This window comes from Polypterus senegalus, chromosome 12 (genome assembly GCF_016835505.1).
Source record: "Polypterus senegalus isolate Bchr_013 chromosome 12, ASM1683550v1, whole genome shotgun sequence".
In the NCBI taxonomy this organism is placed as follows: Eukaryota; Metazoa; Chordata; class Cladistia; order Polypteriformes; family Polypteridae; genus Polypterus; species Polypterus senegalus.
The window spans coordinates 160992190-161010431 of record NC_053165.1 but is presented as its reverse complement, the minus strand read 5'-3'; the positions used below and the strand labels follow the sequence as shown (position 1 = coordinate 161010431).

General features: G+C 42.6%; 2 protein-coding genes across 3 annotated transcripts; both read right to left on the bottom strand.

The window, feature by feature from the left end:
• Nucleotides 1-4275: 4275 nt before the first annotated feature.
• On the bottom strand, nucleotides 4276-5433 carry LOC120540078. The gene has a single exon (XM_039770555.1). The coding sequence runs from the start codon at nucleotides 5410-5412 to the stop codon at nucleotides 4297-4299; it is 1116 nt and encodes a 371-aa protein (XP_039626489.1). The 5' UTR covers nucleotides 5413-5433; the 3' UTR covers nucleotides 4276-4296.
• Nucleotides 5434-5515: 82 nt separating this feature from the next.
• LOC120540077 (neoverrucotoxin subunit alpha-like) lies at nucleotides 5516-17110 on the bottom strand. 2 transcript variants are annotated; one of them, XM_039770554.1, is made up of 3 exons: nucleotides 16958-17110; nucleotides 10923-11060; nucleotides 5516-7541 (listed from the first exon to the last, which is right to left on the bottom strand). In XM_039770554.1, the coding sequence occupies exon 3, from the start codon at nucleotides 7251-7253 to the stop codon at nucleotides 5535-5537; it is 1719 nt and encodes a 572-aa protein (XP_039626488.1). In that variant the 5' UTR covers nucleotides 7254-7541; nucleotides 10923-11060; nucleotides 16958-17110; the 3' UTR covers nucleotides 5516-5534. The 2 variants fall into 2 exon arrangements, with proteins under 2 accessions (XP_039626488.1, XP_039626487.1); XM_039770553.1 differs by lacking the exon at nucleotides 16958-17110 and adding an exon at nucleotides 16399-16482.
• Between the last annotated feature and the right edge of the window lie 1132 nt (nucleotides 17111-18242).

The following is an 18242-nucleotide window of genomic DNA, read 5'->3' as shown; positions in this document are numbered from 1 at the left end:
AAATGGAGAGACTGCTTGGAGCAGGTGTAAAGACCATACCAAAGATGCACAGGCTTCTGCATAAAAGACTTCATGGGCAACACAAGTCTCCACACATTCATTCATAGTATTTTTTCGGGTAGGGAGAGTGTGGAATTCTCCCAGTTGGGTAAAGGACAAAAAATCACCTTTATCAAAACCCTTTTTTTATTCAATTTATTAATTTGAATAAGCAAAAAATAATCGACATATTCAAAATTACAAAAGGTCAGCCCCAAAAGAACATAAAAATACAAAAAATGCCAAATATGAATGCTAAATCTTAAAAGAAAAATTAATCAAAATGAAGAAAACCACTGAAAATATGTAGAGAACTGAAACCTAAATAAATTAGAGAGCTAAAATGCAAAGTTAAAGAACCCATCAATTGCAAAGTAAAGGTCAAAAACCCAAAAAAGTCAATAAACAAAGACGAAGAAGAAACGGCACAAGGGAGAGGAACAATTAAAGATTCCTCGGAGAGACAATGCCACTGCAAGCTCGCTGTGGCACCTGGGGTCCTACATGGGGCTCTTAGGTAATTCCTGATCGAAATAAGAAAAGAGCCCTAAACGACTGAATGAAAGAAAATGACAAAACATAAACCAATCTCAAAAAAGGAAATGTCAGTAAATATAAAAACGACAAAAACAAAAAGAAGAAAATAAAATATCAAATTCTGACATCATCAGTCATCAGGGCACTTGCTCTTGTATCATATCAGACTAGAGCTAAATGAATGAAATACTGCATTTGAGTTGAACGCAGCAATCCCAGAGATAAGATATTTACAACAAAGCGTCCAAAAAGCTTTAGGGTTAAGATAAAATTTCACGATACAAAACACTGACAGTATTGTCCGACAGTACCACATAACCGAAATAAAACACAAAGACAGAAAAACATGTCTTTCATCTAAAGCAGGGAATTTATAAATCTGACTGGAAATCAATAACTAAAGTCTACTTAGACAGATTTACTGCACTTCGGCAGAATCGTTTCTCACCATCTGTATTATGATCTGAAGGTTGTCACGTATTTGCGTCGGAGGACCTCCTCACAGGTTCTGTCGAGGTGTGTAAATAACCCACCGAGATGAGAGGAGGGTCGCTGCCGCTAACCTCATCATCTTTCTTTCCCCATAATGCCGAGAAGGCGTTTGACCGCAGCCCTTCTGGTCCTGCTACCATTAAAACCCTGAGTGTCCCGCAAAGGAACCATCATGTACTGGCTAAAGCAGCCTGCCGATCGGAGCTCCACTAGGAGTGCCTGCCACCCGCTACCATTCCTTACTGAATTCTCACATATGGGACGCACGCCACAGAAAGCGATCATTTCTTTTGTTTTGTGTTTCCCGTGTCCATGGACAATAAGCAGGGTGACCCAGACTTTCTTTTTGCTGTGTGGAGACTTGTCATTCTCACACCTGGCCACATGTACAAAGCTGACATGAACATCACTGTGCTTAAAAGTGGGCTTGGAACGCAGGATGTGTTTAAATTAATGACTCACATCCTTAGATGGGCACGGTGAATCTGCTGTGTTGTTTCACTATTGAATCTACAGGCTTGGTTTCAAACTGACAAACTGGACCTATCGGAACCGCTCAAGTACAAACCAGCCATCATACTGGGTCAGTTCTCATGAAATGCTCAAACAGGAAGCAGCAAGCTGTGGTTACTTGAACTCTCGCGAGCCGCGGATGTGAAAATGAGCGCTCAAGACATCAATATGACTTTTACCGATACTGATTCAAAAACAGGAGGAAGATTACAGCAAAGTGGAATTCTACACCAGTGAATATTTCATTGTTCTCATTCCTCTAGCCTGGTGGACAGAGAGGGAGAGCAGCCAAATTTACAATCCTTACTTTCTGGTCCAACCCAGTGAGTGTTTTCATCTGTAGGAGATATCGTCACAGCGGAGGGGTCTCAGCTTCACACAGAGTGTTGACGTAAGTACTTTATAGATCCAGTCGGGACCCACAGTTAACGGTTGAGTAAGCCGTTCAAGTAGGAACAAAAAAAGACAGCCATTGTGGGAGCAAGGTTTGATGTTAACTCAGGAAAACAGAAGCATACATTTAAATTTGGATGGTTTTGCGGCACAGTAACTTTACATTATAGTCTTATCACATACGCAGAATGCAGTGAAATTCTTACTTCCATATACTCATCAACATGCAACTCGTATTATACAATACAATTTATTTTTGTGTCGCCCAAAATCACACAAAGAGTGCCACAACAGGCTTTAACAGACTCTGCCTCTTGACAGCCCCCGAGCCTTGACTCTCTAAGAAGACAAGAAACAACTCCCAAAAAAACCCCAGTAGGGAAAAAATGGAAGAAACCTCGGGAAAGGCCGTTCAAAGAGAGATATTATGCAATAATGCAATATTATGCTATTGCAGTGCAAATGCTTTCATTTAATATTGTTGGAGTTGGCCGATTACCCTAAAGATGGACGGGGCTGATTGCATGATTGACAGCGACCTGTCACACGGGTGGCACAGATCTCAACCTTCCATAAAGCCCGTGACTATTTGTGACACGGGGGAGAATGCAGGGGGAGACTCTCGTAGCGGATGATGAGTGGTCTTCTGTGGGTTGTGGGATGAGGCCACACGTGAGCATTGAAAACAATGGGGAACAACAATAAAATACAATACAATTTATTTTTATTTAGCCCAAAATCACACAGGCACTGCCTCTTGACAGCCCCCAGCCTTGATTCTAAGAAGACAAGAAAAACTCCCAAAAAAAAAACCTTGTATGGAAGAAACCTCGGGAAAGGCAGTTCAGAGAGAGACCCCTTTCCAGGTAGGTTGGGTGTGCAGTGGGTCAATAAAGAAGGGGGTCAATACAACACAATATACAGAACAGAACAAATCCTCAATACAGTATAAAAATAAAAATTTTAGAAGTATGGAGTAGAATTTAACAGTAGATGATATCACATAATAGGATTTGGATACAAACAATAGCCATGGCCATTGGGTATCTGCTATTTAGTGTTGTCTTTATCCACGGTGACGACAGCAGGAAGGTGCTAATTCTCAAAGTAAAATTTTTCATTGTTTAACAAGCACAACCATTCTTGCGCTTAGCTGTGGTTCCATCTCAACGTGTTTGTTACACTGTAATTTTATTCTAATTCAAAAGAAAAAGATTACAAAAGCATGTAAAGACTTGTAAAAAATTGCATATTTGCATACTGATCAATTAATTTTGCAAAGGTTAGATTTACAAATGCCTAATAAGTAATACCAAACATGAAATCCATTTTTGTTGTGAGGATTTCACATCAGGTTGACTCACAACATCAAAGGATAACCGTATTGTTTCAGGTCTCCTATTGGAACTCCTGCAGTTACAACTGCACTTTCTCAACCTTCTAACCAGCTGTGATGTTCTGTTGAAGTCTAAATTGGGATGTTGACGGCAGCAGCAGTTTCTTTTAAAGTACCTTCAGGTCCTCTGATCGCTTAGTCATTAAAGGAATTGCTCTGCCAGTTCCCACGTCTGTTGCCTCTACCCCTACCTCTATTATATCCTCTGCCTCTCCAATCTCCATCACTTCTCCATGTGTTCCCAGACCCACCTCGACCCCAATATCCGCTGCCACTCCTCCAATCTCCTTCACCTTTACCTCTGCCACCACCCCAGCCTCTTCCTCTGCCCCTACCTCTATCCCAGTCCCTCCACCCTCCTCTTCCCCTGTCCATACTGTCAGTTGTGTCGTTAGTCCCAAAATCAATACATCCTGCCTGTCCATGTTGGGGGCCAAACTGAGTGCTGGGGAATGAGATCTCCATCGGTTTGGGAAGTGACGGAGGCTGTCTACCTTTGAAAGCACTGCACAGCCAGTCTTTGACAGTCCCAAACACACCCTTTCCTTTCATTTTTTTGCTGCCATATTCTGTCCACTCCTCTGAAAGAAGGTCCCCTGAAGACATCTTTGATACAATCTCCGCTTTCTGCCGCACCTCCATCAAGGACTGAATCCGATCTTGAAACCCTGGTTTGCATTCGCGTTTCTCCGACTCGATCATCAGGTCAATGTAGTCCGGAGCAGAGAGTGGATTTGGCCTCAGTGCTATCACCTTCAGTTTCTCGAGACACTGATGAGATTTTTGGATTAGCCCAAAGACTATTTCCTGCACAGCCGAAAATTCAATCTCTAGCTGTTCAAAAATCTTTTTAGTTGTCATCACTTCACCATGAGCCTCTTCAAAGCGCTGTTTAAGCTCATTGTAAGTTCTCTTTTCCTTTGTTGTCACATACGTCCATTTGTACTTCTGGTTGAAGTGAACATTCCAGACACATTTTCCAGGACACACTTTGCAGTAACCTTTTTTATCCATAGCACAACACTTGTTTTGTCTTTGTCATTTGCATATACACAGCTATCATGGCACGTGAAGTTACAGTTTTGACAATTGGTCAAGTACATACCACTTGTATTCAGTTCCTGCACCGGATTTGTGACATCAATTTCATACTCAAAGTCTTTATTTGCTTCCATTTCTGCTTTGTGCTGCTCGAGGGCATTTTTGGTCTTCTTGATTTCATCGATCTTTGTCAGGCCTGCATTAATTTGGGGCTGCAAGCCTTCGATGGCGACCTCAAGCTCCTGTCGTTCTTTGAGGACCTCTTGGGTTAAGACCAAACTTTTAGGGCTGAAGTTGGGGAGAGACTTAAAAAAATTATTTAAACTATATGAGCCCATCTTCCAGAACATGTGGTCAAAATCATCACATTCAAACTCATTTTTATTTGCCCCATTGGGCCTTGAATTGTCCACAAAGAGGGCAGAATTATTAAATTTGAAGTACATGGGCTCGCCATTTTCATTCACAGAACAAGGAATCTGAGACACCTTAATTGCTTCCAAAACAGGGGGCTTCTGTCCATCAGCAAATGTGACCAACATCATGATGTTGTCTGCAATATCCTTGCCAAAAATCGACAGGATTGAATCAAAAACATAACGCTGTGTGTGAGTCAGGCGAGCAAGAGAAGCTTGTGTTACAAAGCATATGGCGTCAATATGGTCAATACCTCCGGGTTGAGAAAAAAAGTCACGGATCAGTCCGGTGATCCTTTGATCGTGTTTGATTCCTCTCGTGTCCCCAAACCCTGGCGTGTCCACAATGGTGAGAGAATATGGGACCTTGAACCCCTCCATATGATTAATTTCATAAGCCGTGACAGCTGAAGTCTGGCTTTCCGCTTGAGACTTCTGTGTTTGCTCATCAATTAGGACAAACCTGAAGTTATCGGTCCATTCCACGCCAAGGATGTAGTTGATCATACCGTTGATGAGTGTTGTCTTGCCTGCTCCGGTTGCACCAATCATCATGATGGTCTTGTTCACTTTTATTGCTTGCATATCCAAATCTTACCCTTCTGCAATTTCCATCTTTATTAAGATTTTCTTCACTTAGTTTTAGATTATGCAATGACATTTTCAGTCCTTTTTGGGCATTGGATTTATTTTTCCAGCTCATTTTATCACGGACATGTCAACGCTAGTCGTCTTCGTTGTTTCCCTTCTTGGTTTCTTTGCCTGTTTCTCGATTGTGGCTGTGCTGGTGTTGTGTTGTCATAGCTGTTTGGTTTTGGCTTTCCGCTCCTGTCTCCTTCTTTGTCCTGTGCCTTGGGTACAACACTTTGATGTTCATCTCTTTTACTATCTGGAGAAGGCCCTGCTGGTGGAGAACTCTCCTTCTGAGGAATCAAATTTTCAGTGGGCTGCTTCATCTCTGATGTGTTTCTGGAGCCACTTATTGAGGCCATCGTTGTTTCTTCGGTTATGTCGCTCACACTACTAACGCCTACTTTACAAATCACTGCATATCTGAACTGATATTTAGTGTTGGGAATTAAATCTTTTGCACAAAATGATTCTTCTCCAGATGAAAAAACCTTCATGGACCAGTCAGACTCTTTGTCCTCCTTGTACTCAAGCCTAAATTTATCGACTTGTGTCGCCCCTTGACTCGGCAGGTCTAACTTTACTGTCACCTGATCCTGACTTGTCTCCACAATTTGAGGAGGATCAGGTTTTGATGGGAGTTCAAAATTTGTGTTCTCCAAATTGCCATCGTCGTAACAGTAAATGGAGGCACCAGCATGGTCGACGTCTTCACAGGACGCCACAATGAATTTCACCTGCCCTGCGGCTGCGTTAGTCTTTGCAAATTCCACAAAATGTCTGGCCATGCTTCGCATCTTTTTGGACACGGAGGGCATTTTGAACCAACGTTCACCAGCTCGCTTTTCATAATCATAGCCAATTAATTCTTGGCTTGCTGGAGTTCCATTGCTGAGGGAATCGAGATAGCTGGACATATCCGACAGATAAGGTTCTTTCTCTTTCAAAGATGTAATCATAAAACAGATCACATGCTCGGCTTCTGGGTCTAAGATTTCCGAGTCAAACTGAGAGGCTGAAGACACCACCTTGAAACCAGCCAGCATCTTCAAATAAGACCGTATGACTGCCATCTCCTTCACTTTGTCATCCAGACATGCCTTTAAAGAAACGGGACCAAATGGGGATTGATCGTGTTCTTTCAGAATTTCCACAATCGCATTTTCTGACTTTTCACCTCTACGGACTGAGGGAATCGTTTTCGACAAACGAGTCTGGAAAGACGACTTGTACTCCATACAGAGACTTTGGAGTTTTTGGAACCTCTTTTTAAATACTGGGAATGTCAATGTAGCCTCATCTTCCAGGGCTGCTGAACACCAAGTGGTGAAGTTGTCGAGGTGGTCCAGGGCAGCCTGTAAAGATTCAACTAGACTCACGGGCACCTCATGAACAATCGGGGAAGCCTTGGAGTCCACGTAACTTACGGGCTGGAGCCACACTTTCATTGGCACAGCGTTCTCCCCATTTTCTCCAAGCAAATCTGGTAGGGTAGAAATAATATCACAGGCCTCTTCAAAATTCACGAGATCATTGGAAGAATGAAAATCAGAAAAGAACGTGCATTGGAGTCTCTTAGCGACTGTTGATTCTTCATCAGAGAGATGCACATCATGGCCTCCCTTCTGAACAAGTTTACTTTTGATCAGCAGCTCTAGTTTGCCCCGAAGATCATCTTTCTCATCAGATGATAGGGTAGAAATCTCAAACGTCACAAAAATTTGCACACCATACAGCATCGCCGTGACAACATGTGTTACCTTCGCTTGGTCAATGACATTTGGGTTGGGCGGCATTCAGCTCCTTCAGCTCTGCCATCCTCAGTTCCTTGTGCTTGGATGATATCTGAACCAGCAGGCCAACCCATACTGTGTGTGAGGATTGTTCATTAATATTCAAATATGCAAATGAGTCCTTTAATGGAATCAGTCCACTTGAAAGACTTGCCCTGAGAGGAGGACCAATAGCGAGGCCCTTAGCTTTGGCTTTGAATGAACTGGATGAGATCAGCTGGAATGTCGTGTTTGGTCGAGCCTCAGTTTTAGTGTGGCTGTTGAGAGTCTCAGAGTCCCACAGTGTGATTCCTGAAAAATACAAAGGAGTTTTATTTATTTATGATTCATTATTCCATAAAAACATTTGCAAATTGGACTTTAGAGGGGAGCAGGCAAGTGGGAGTGCTTAGATGGTATTGGAGGGGCGGGCAAGTGACCAGTCCACTGGTAAACATGATGAAGGCCTGTGCTAGCATGGTCCCATGGCCAAGTTGGGCTTTTGTTTTGGTTTGTGTGTTGTTTTGTACTTTTGGATTTTGTTTTTATGTGTTGAGCTCCCATTGTTTGTTTTGTTATGAAACCTGAGATCTTGAACTCCGTGGCAATAAGCCTGGGTGTGGAGAGACCACAGGAGGGTGCTCATGATACCAACAATAACACCAGTCCCCCAATATCAGTGATACCCTCTAAGAAATTCAATTAAGGTACATCTTTGTATCTGAACCTGAACCTGAGCAAGATGGTATTTCAGGGGGGTGCGACAAAGTGGAAGGCTGCATCACAATTCACCAAAATTGAGTGAGGTATGTCGACCAACTTTATTGTGGTGCAATCTGTCTTTTGCCGTGTGCCATCATTTGTGGGTCATTTATTGGTTAGTGTTCCTGTACTGTGATATGAAAAGAATCAAGCATTGTGCACACAATTGTCACCTGTGAATGACAAATACTGCTGCAGGCAGTACACTTGTAAAGGCGAATAACTTTTTTGAAGAGAATGGAATTTGGACCCTGCAATAATCAGTACAAAAGGACGAAGTCTAGTATTAATTTCTGATTGTGAAACATCACTGGTTTCAAGGTCTGAATGACATTTTTTGCCAGGGAGAAACAAGGAGGGGGACTAAATTGGACGTAACACCTGCTGATTACACTCAGCCCATTTCTCCTGCTGGCGGTCCTGGCAGCAGCGCAGCAATTTTAATTGTGCGGCACATTTGGTTTTTAACTGCAGTGCCGGTGTTATTGGGGGATAAAGGTCGTCGACTGTGTTTTACTGCTTAGCAGTGTGCCGGCACCAGTTGTTCTACGGGGGTCTTCAATCCCTTAAACCCCTCGATTGTTGATTGTGTGTCATTTCCTCATTCCATTTAATGTTTTGTGGGATACCCCAACCCCCAGATTATCAATTGAGTGTCTAAGCTTCATGGAGATACATTTACAAGGTTAATGAAATTTATAAAGTGTGACAGATGGCCAGGGTCCATGCCCAGCCCCTTCACCACTACTGCCAGGGGTACAAGGGTGGGAAGCCCAGTATCTCCCCCTGGACGTTAGATGGCAGCATCCCTGGGTTACAGCGGTGCCTTGGACTCCCCCAGGGCTTCATGGGGGTTGGAGTTCTGTGCAGTTCTGTGGGGTTGGCAGGCGCCGCCGGGTGCTGCAACAGGAGCGGCTGGCCCCTTTTGGGCATTGGTTTTGCCAGGTGCCTGATAAAAGGGGGCCTGCAACCACCACTCAGCGGCCAGAGTCGGGAGGAGGAGGACGAAGCTTGAGGAGGAGTGGTGGTAGAAGAGAGAAGTGTGTTGTGTGTCTTTGCTTGTGCTTTAAGACTGTGTTGGGCCTGTGGGACACGGGGAAGACATGCCTCACGGCTGAAGAGAAAATGAAGTCTTTCATTGTATATGTGCCTCTGTGTCCATCTGTGCTGGGTCGGGCGCTAAATAGCACCTTTATTATAAAAGGTAAATTACTCAATTTATATTAAAATTTTATGACGGAGTTAAAAGCTTATATTTCTGAGTTCAGTTTGTTCACCCACTGCACTCTATGCTACACTGTTCAATGTGTGGTTCAAAAATTTGACTTCTTTATCTTCAAATGTGATTTTACTTCTGTAGGGGGTACAATTTGTATTGTTGTCCGCATATTGATTTGACAAAATTTTACACCGGATGCCCTTCCTGATGTAACCCTCCCCATTTATCCGAGCTTGGGACCGGTATGAAAAAACACACTGGTTTGTGTGTCCCCTGTGGCAGGGGTTGGCTCTGAGTCCTTTCTTATTTGCAATGGTGATGGACAGGCTGACAGACGAGATTAGACAGGAGTCCCTGTGGACTGTGATGTTTGCTGATGACATTGTGATCTGTAGTGATAGTAGGGAGCAGGTTGAGGAGACCATGGAGAGGTGGAGATCTGCTCTATAGAGGAGAGGAATGAAGGTCAGTAGGACCACCACGACAGAGTGTATGTGTGTGAATGAGAGGGAGGTCAGTGGAATGGTGAGGATGAGGGAGTAGAGCTGGTGAAGGTGGATGAGTTTAAATACTTGGGATCAACAGTACAGAGTAATGGGGATTGTGTAAGAGAAGTGAAGAAGAGAGTGCAGGCAGGGTGGAATGGATGGAGAAGAGTGTCAGGAGTGATTTGTGACAGACGGGTATCAGCAAGAATGAAAGGGAAGGTCTACAGGACGGTAGTGAGACCAGCTGTGTTATATGTAGTGGAGATGGTGGCACAGGAGACAGAGCTGGAGGTGCCAGAGTTAAAGATGCTAAGATTTGCATTGGGTGTGACGAGGATGGACAGGATTAGAAATGAGGACATTAGAGGGTCAGCTCAGGTGGGACGGTTGGGAGACAAAGTCAGAGAGGAGAGATTGTGTTGGTTTGGACATGTGCAGAGGAGAGATGAAGGGTATACTGGGAGAAGGGTGCTAAGGATAGAGCTGCCAGGCAAGAAGAAGACCTAAGAGGAGGTTTATGGATGTGGTGAGAGAGGACATGCAGGTGATGGGTGTGACAGAACAAGATGCAGCGGACAGAGAGATATGGAAGAAGATGATCCACTGTGGCGACACTTAACGGGAGCAGCTGAAAGAAAAAGAAAGAAAGAGGGTCCAAACAGAAATAACACATTTTCTAGTAGTGTGGAGAATGGAAAACGTTGGGAACCACTGACCTAAACCTTCCACAAAGTTTACTAATTGATGGACTTCAAGAGAGGCCCACCAAGTAAACAAGCTAATTAATAGAGCAAGCTCAGTTATGGGACACACTCTGGACCCCCAGGAGGTCGTACTGGAGGAGAGGCTGAAGACAAAACTGAGTGCCATTAAGAACAACGCCGCACATCCTCTCTCTGTGACCCACCAACACGGAGGACTTTCAGCCAACGAATCACTCAGCAGACGTGTGTCAGGAAACACAACGGGGGCTCCTTCATGCCAACAGCAATACACGTACAAAAAGTTCTACCAAGTCAGAAGTTTTTCATTCTTTTTAATTTTCTTTCTTTTTAATCATTCTGGTTTGAGTTCAGACTATTGTGTATGTGTGTGTGTCTGTCTTTGTATTTATATGTATTTGTTTATGTATCATTTATTTAAAGAGCTTCTGTAAAAAGCCAAATAAAGTTCTTTCTAAATCTAAACTCTCAATCAAACTCCACATTCCAGCAGCTCACTCACCAGAGTTCGTCGTTTCCGAGCAGCAGTCGTACAACATGCCCAGCTGGAAAAACTGGCCGAAGGTCGGACGCTCCAAGCACTCGTCTCCTCTGGCTGTCATCATTTAACAATTCAAAGCCACCCAAGATTCTTGGAATCCTAAAGAAGAAATGATTCATTAATTGTTTTTTGCCACTAATGACATATTTATTCAATTGATTTGGGCAACACATTACATGTCAATGTCCGTCTCTATGACAACGACAGATCAGTCAACAAGGAACTGAATTGTAAAATTTGAAGAGCAGAGAAAACAATAACAGGATTAGGATTTCACTTTAAAGAGTCAGCCGGTCATCAATCACTCCACTTTCTCAATTACAAGTAAGCAGAATTATCCCTGCAACAGTGAGGACAATGTAGTGACTTCCTGGAAGAAAAGAATACGAGACGATCCAAGAGCAGACTCACACGCAAAGACACCTTCATTCACACAAATAAAAATCACCAGGCACACCTAACAATGTGAATCTGGACTTTGGACACCACAGGGAAATGAGGCAATAAAATGATTACTATTAATAATATTCTTTACATCTCAAAATGGAATGGGGAGCCACTTCAACCTCCACTAAGTTATACGATGCAACGACAGCCATTTTTGCACCAGTACACTCACCACAAATTAGCTGTTAGGTGGTGAAGTGGTGAGACAGACAGCCAATCAGAGACAGGGGGTGATTAGGGGGCCATGGTGGGCAATGTAGCCTGGACATCAGAATACAATCGGCTCTTCATGGAGGATGCTCAGGGATCTTGTATGACCACAGAGAGTCAGGTTTTTACATCTCATCTGAAGGTTGTCACCATTTTTACAGCACATTGTCCCCGTCACTGCACTGGGGCATTGGGGTCCCAACTCAGACTGCAAGGTAAGCGCCCCCTGCTGGCCTCGCCAAATCCTCTTCCAGAAGCAACCCAAGCTTTTCCTGATTGGTCTTTCATCCAAGTACTGGCCGGGCCTGAACGTGCGTAGCTTCTGGTAAATTACCTGTTCTGAAGTGCAGGTGCTGCCAAATTATAGTAATAAGTACCCACTTTAGCCCCCCACCTCTGTTCATCATTTCTACTTTTCTTTCTGTCCTTTTTACCACCTTTTCTTACTTCTTCATATTTTCTTCATTCTCCATCCATTCATTTTCCTATTCTGCTTAATCCAAAGGAGGGTTGTGAGCCTAACTGATGCAGCTTATGGAACAAGGCAGGCAGTGACCCCAAACGGGTTGTCTTCAGCCCCCAACCTGTCATTTGCCTCATGACGGCACAAAAGCTGAAGCCATTGTTCTAAAAACCTTTCCTTGATGTTTTGAAGTGGATTGACCTTCATCAGTATTTTGTTCCTCCCCACTTCAAGATGCACACCAGTGCAGTCCTCTTCTGCCACTAAGCATTCTGGGAAGCCCTTTATAGAGTTGTGAAACATGTCAGGTCATTTTCTAACCCACTTAAATTCAGACCTGGGTCACGTCTTGGGGATACAGTGAATTTTAAGGATAGTGCCTTGGATTTTGAGCCCTGCAAATAATTAAGTGAATGTGGAGTCTCCTGCCGCCAAACAGAAGTTAGAGAGTCAGTCATCGGGGTCTCAGGGCGGGGTCATGGGCGGGGTCATGGGCGGAGCCTATCCCAGCTAGTGTAACGGGTATATAAAATAAAACGTTTAGTAGTTTGGAGCTTCACTAAATCCTGATAACATTCATTGTGTTGTGTGTTTTCCTCTTGTGCTCCTGTTATATTTCCCGACTATGTTTGTTGTGTTGTGTTACGTCATCAGCGTGAGCCTCTCCCCGTATTCGTTGTGTTGCTGTGAGAGGAGGTAAGCACGCTGTTATTCTCTGTATAGTAAAATTAATTAAATTATTTTAAATTGCTTGAGTTCATTTTTTTTTGTATGTGACAGTAATTGTAATATATAATATAATATGTAATATATAATTGTAATATATAATATAATATGTAATAGATATTGTATATATATATGTAATATAATTGTATATTTTGTTGTATACAGTTGTTGCTTTGAATGCTTTTCTATTCATTTTGGTTATGTGTTAATGTGAGCGTTTAACAGCCTTTCCACATGGTTTTCTTTTGTTAACAGGAGGATTCACAGAACTTGAATTGTCACTTTCTATGTTCTCTGTTTTAATATTTCGGGTATGCTATTTTTTATTTGTATATTGAGCTATGCAGGGTGGCATGGTGGCGCAGTGGGTAGTGCTGCTGCCTCGCATTAAGGAGACCCAGGTTTGCTTCCCAGGTCCTCCCTGCATGTTCTCCCCGTGTCTGCGTCGGTTTCCTCCCATAGTCCAAAGACATGCAGGTTAGGTGCATTGGCGATTCTAAATTGTCCCGTGCGTGTGCTTGGGGTGTGTGTGTGCCCTGTGGTGGGCTGGCGCCCTGCTCAGGGTTTGTTTCCTGCCTTGTGTTGGGTGGGATTGGCTCCAGCAGACCCCCGTGAGCCTGTAGTTAGGATATAGCGGGTTGGATGATGGATGGATGGATTGAGTTATGCATGGTTATGTATGTTGCTGCAATTTAGATTGATCCCAGTATTTGTTAGAGTTACTAAGGAATCACAGAGCTTGAATTATCACTTTTTATGTTCTGTGTTTTAATATTTCAGACTATTAATAAAAAAGAGAAAACGTCAAGAGCTAAAGGGTGTTTGCATTACTCTTTCGTGGCGGTTTGTACGGCATGTTGTATATACTGTATATCACAACACAGAAGCTGAATCTAAAGGCCAGGACGCAACAGTAGGTCGTGTGCGGTGGAGTCCAGTTACACTAGCACAGGGAACAAGGAAGGAACAAACTCTGGACAGGATGCCAGTCCATCATAAGACAGACAGACAACAGAAGATAATTTAGTATCACCAATCCACCTAATCTACCTGTCTTTGGACTGTGGGAAGAAACCCACACAGACACGGGGAGAACATGCAAACTCCACGCAGGGAGGACCTGAGACGTGTGGTCCACTTCTTAAAAATGCTGTTTTTTTCTCATGGCATTTTAGGGTTCTTTACCAGGTTGTGTGGTGCCTCCGAGGACTTGTGCTTGACAAACAACGATTTCATTCTTTGTAACAATAGCTGTTTTTTGGGTGATTTGAAAAAAAAAAAAACAACTTTCTAATATATATTTAAAATGGCCTACGGTGGGCTGGCACCCTGCCTGGGGTTTGTTCCTGCCTTGTGCCCTGTGTTGGCTGGGATTGGCTCCAGCAGACCCCCGTGACCCTGTGTTAGGATATAGCGGGTTGGACAATGACTGACTTACTATGCATTTTTTAAAAAATCGGATCCCTTTAATGTATGGTAGGCTACAGGACAACCACAGATTAAGAAAACCTGAACTTCTGCTGTGTTATGGGACGTATGCAGGAAAAGTCCTTTTAAAATCAGGAGCCACTGGTGTTTCAGAAATCTGTTACCATCATTTACTTTATGAAGCCTGCTAAGCCTGATCTTTCTGGAGGATTCGTGTGGATGGAACCGGAAATCTGAAGCACCACTCTGGCGTCTTGATTTTATTAAAAGTGTCAGATCAGCTGTTATTTTAAAGCACAGATGTGATTCAGGAGAGTTTACTAAAGTGCAAAGGCAGCCTCAGGGTTTCTGAACTTCTGCTCTGGGTCTGGTAAATTCCAGCAGAGTCGTTCAACATAAACGCTGAACAGAGAAATGACAACGTCCGTGTGCGTCACCTGAGGGCGACACAGCGTCTGGCACAGAGCATGCGCAGCTAAACCAGCGGCGTCCTCTTGCGCGACTTCAAGTCTTGTTCTGTTAGGCTTTCTTTTTTCTCCCCAAATCCCCTCGGCTACCCCCCAAAATTTCTGGTGTTGTTTCTAGATTTTTAAAGTAATTTATTACATACATTTTTATCTGCTTGATTGCCCACTGTTACTTTCTTAAAATAAAATTAATAAACATTAAAGGGCCAAAATCTAAAACATTGTTTAACTAACTCGCGCCGGAATTAAAGTCACAGACGGACTGATGGAGTTTTTAGTGGCTTGCCAATGTAAACATTTCATCAAACCACGTTTTGTTTTGTTTCACAAGACGTAATAGCATGCCCTTATTTGTGCCAAACAAGCTTGCGTGCAAGTAGGATTGGCTCCGACTTCCCGGGACCATAAGCATTATTATTTTTTTTATTTTATTTTTTTAAATTGTTTTCTCACGATAACGGAATGACGGGCTCTCGAGGAAATGAACTATTTTCCCAAAGCAAAGAGCGCAACGTTTAGTTTATTGAATGCCGTAAGATTTGCAGGTCAACTGAAGATCCTGAGTATAAACTACACTCATCTTTGAACCCAGAGAGGGCACTCTACATAGAAGACCCTGAGAGGGCACTACCCCAAAAGGGTACTATTCGTCACATGAACAGCTATGCTAACCTAAGCAAAAGAAGATTAAGAGGTGACATGATTGAAGTGTTTAAAATTATGAAGGGAATTAGTCCAGTGGATCGAGACTTGTATTTTAAAATGAGTTCATCAAGAACATGGGGACAGAGTTGGAAACTTGTTAAGGGTAAATTTCGCACAAACATTAGGAAGTTTATCTTTACACAAAGAACGATAGACACTTGGAATAAGCGACCAAGTAGTGTGGTAGACAGTAAGACGTTTGGGTCTTTCAAAACTCGACTTGATGTTTTCTTGAAAGAAATAAGTGGACAGGACTGGCGAGCTTTGTTGGGCTGAATGGCCTGTTCTCGTCTAGAGGGTTCTAATGTTCCAATGTTCTAACCTCACAACGGGAGTGGGGATGCCCAAAAATAATTAAATCGGATCTTGGCATTGAACTCGTGCCTGCCTTAGCTGTTGCAATTTGACAAAAACACTCAATATAATTACACCCTAACGGAACAGCACGATGCAAATCGGTTTATATTTGTATTCGCATTTCACACGAGTTTGCATCAGTCGATATCATTGCTTTTATCAATGTGTTATTAGTTAGCCGGGAGCAAAGGATAAGTTTCGCTTTTATTTCGTTATCACGGAAAAAATAAACACTAATGATATTGCACTTCCTCGAGAAAATTATTCGGATATCTTGAGAAAAGTTTTAAAAAACACTAATGGTACTTAATGCACGTAATCCCTCGGGCTCCTTGCGGTTCTCGATGTTTTATACTGCACTTTCATGTTTAATCAGCGTTTCAAAATAGAAAGACTGATTAGACACTCACAGGACGTTATTATATATATATATATATATATATATATATATATATATATATATATATATATATATATATATATATATATATATATATGTACAGGTATGTATATATATGGACATTTATAAAAAGTTAAAGATCACAAAGCCGGCTGACTCGTAAGCTCTTATGTACGTTATATACGTTAGCAAGATTTTTATATATAGGAATTAAAAACACACATTCGGCCTTACCTCTGTCATTCAGTCGGACAGTGCAGATCTCTTGATTTGTGATAACTGAAACTCGTCGGGAGGCTTTTCTTAGCTAACAGCCACGAGCACACAATCGACCAATCAGCGCCTCGTCCGCCTGAAGTCAGACGCCAGATCGGTTTCGTTTCAAGAGAACAGCCGTTTAGTTTCGTTTCAAAGGACTGGACTAAGTGCAACGTGACGTATTACTTTTACAGTTATTTTTTACTTTTTAACCCTTCTGCAGTCGTTTTGACAGTCACAATAAAGAATTTAGATATTCACGTTAATGTGTATTTAAATATTTAACACGTCGTATGACATAACATTCCGTTTCAGAAAAAAACAAATTAAGTGTATCTCTTTCATAACGCACATTTCACACGTCCACGCGTCTGCATCGCACCGTCTTTTTACATGTGAAATACAAGTTATTTAAACTGTAATATTTAACATTTAATAACACTCCTTGTTATTAGTGCTATACGTCTGCATGTTGTACGAGACGGATATAGCACCGCTATTTTAACAGTGTATATTCATAAGGAAAAATACATACAGGATTGAGTTTTAGAATTACAAAGTACTGAAGCCCCAATGTTCAGCGTACCATCTGAACTCATTCTCATCCAGATTACCGCACCGTCTTAATTTTAGGTCATATTAATAAAAGGTAATTAGGGGGACTTGAGCCAGGAGACCCCCATGTGCTGGAGACAGGATCCAGAGAGGGGTCCAGCTGCACACCTCCGAGACTCCGCAATTCAGCAGCTCTGCTGGACAGCCAATTGGATTGCAGGTTTTTGTTAACTGGTCTACTCGATTTGTGTCAGATAACTCCTCCCCCAACCCTAATCCTAATCCTAATCCTAGTGTAACCAGCTGTTGTCACTGACAGGTATAATAGAAAGTGAGAACCTCCTAACGGAGTGGAGCTCTGGAGGTCCGCAGGTAGAGTCTGCTGGGATCCCTAAGATTTGACCACAAGTCCACAAATGTATGAAGGAATGCAAGTGGCTCTGCATACTGGTGGACGCCAAAAAGTGATAAAGTGAGGGAGCCGTGACTTGTCTCCGTGTCTAGCTATGTGTTTATTGTTTTGAAGACGGTCCCCGTGACATAGAATTTGGGGAGGGGGTGTTTGGGGGGTTACTGAAACCAAGGGGCCCACCTGCATCCCCATGACCCAGGCTACGTTTAACCTATTAGTCAAGGGCCAGCGATTCCAACACACCATTATTCCAGGGGTAAAGTTTGTTAGAACATATTAAAAAAAAGAAAATTGTTTTCCTGTACATTTTCATCTCATTCTCAGCCTTGTGGCAGTGCTAACACAGGGACTACAATTCCCAACAGGCAGCAGAATTATGGGGCCAATGGAGAGACGCCTTCTTCAGTGCAAACACAAACTTTAAATTAAAAGGACAAGCAAAAGCAGCACTTCATCTAGGAGCGCAACTGCAGTTGGGTTTGTCTCAGTTACTTTGGAGGACAAATTTAATGACTTCCAGCTTTTGCCTAAGAGTGTGTCTCCATCTCAATCGTGGATTGCATTTAGCCAAGCTGCATTTTCAAAAGACAGGTGTTTTTTTTTCATTTATTTTCCTCTAGAAATTTTTCTGTGACATCTATGGACCCTTAGGGTGCAATGTTCCTCTCTTTACATTCCCATCTCTCAAAAAACTTTAATAACTAAAAAACAAAACAAATCTCAAATTTGTGAGTTTTGAGATTGCATGCAAAATCACTAGAAAAGTGAATTTTAGTATCAGGTTTGTGAAACTATAAACTAAAAGAGTCTTGGCTGTTTGACTCATCATTACTCATTATGTAGAGGGGGCTCC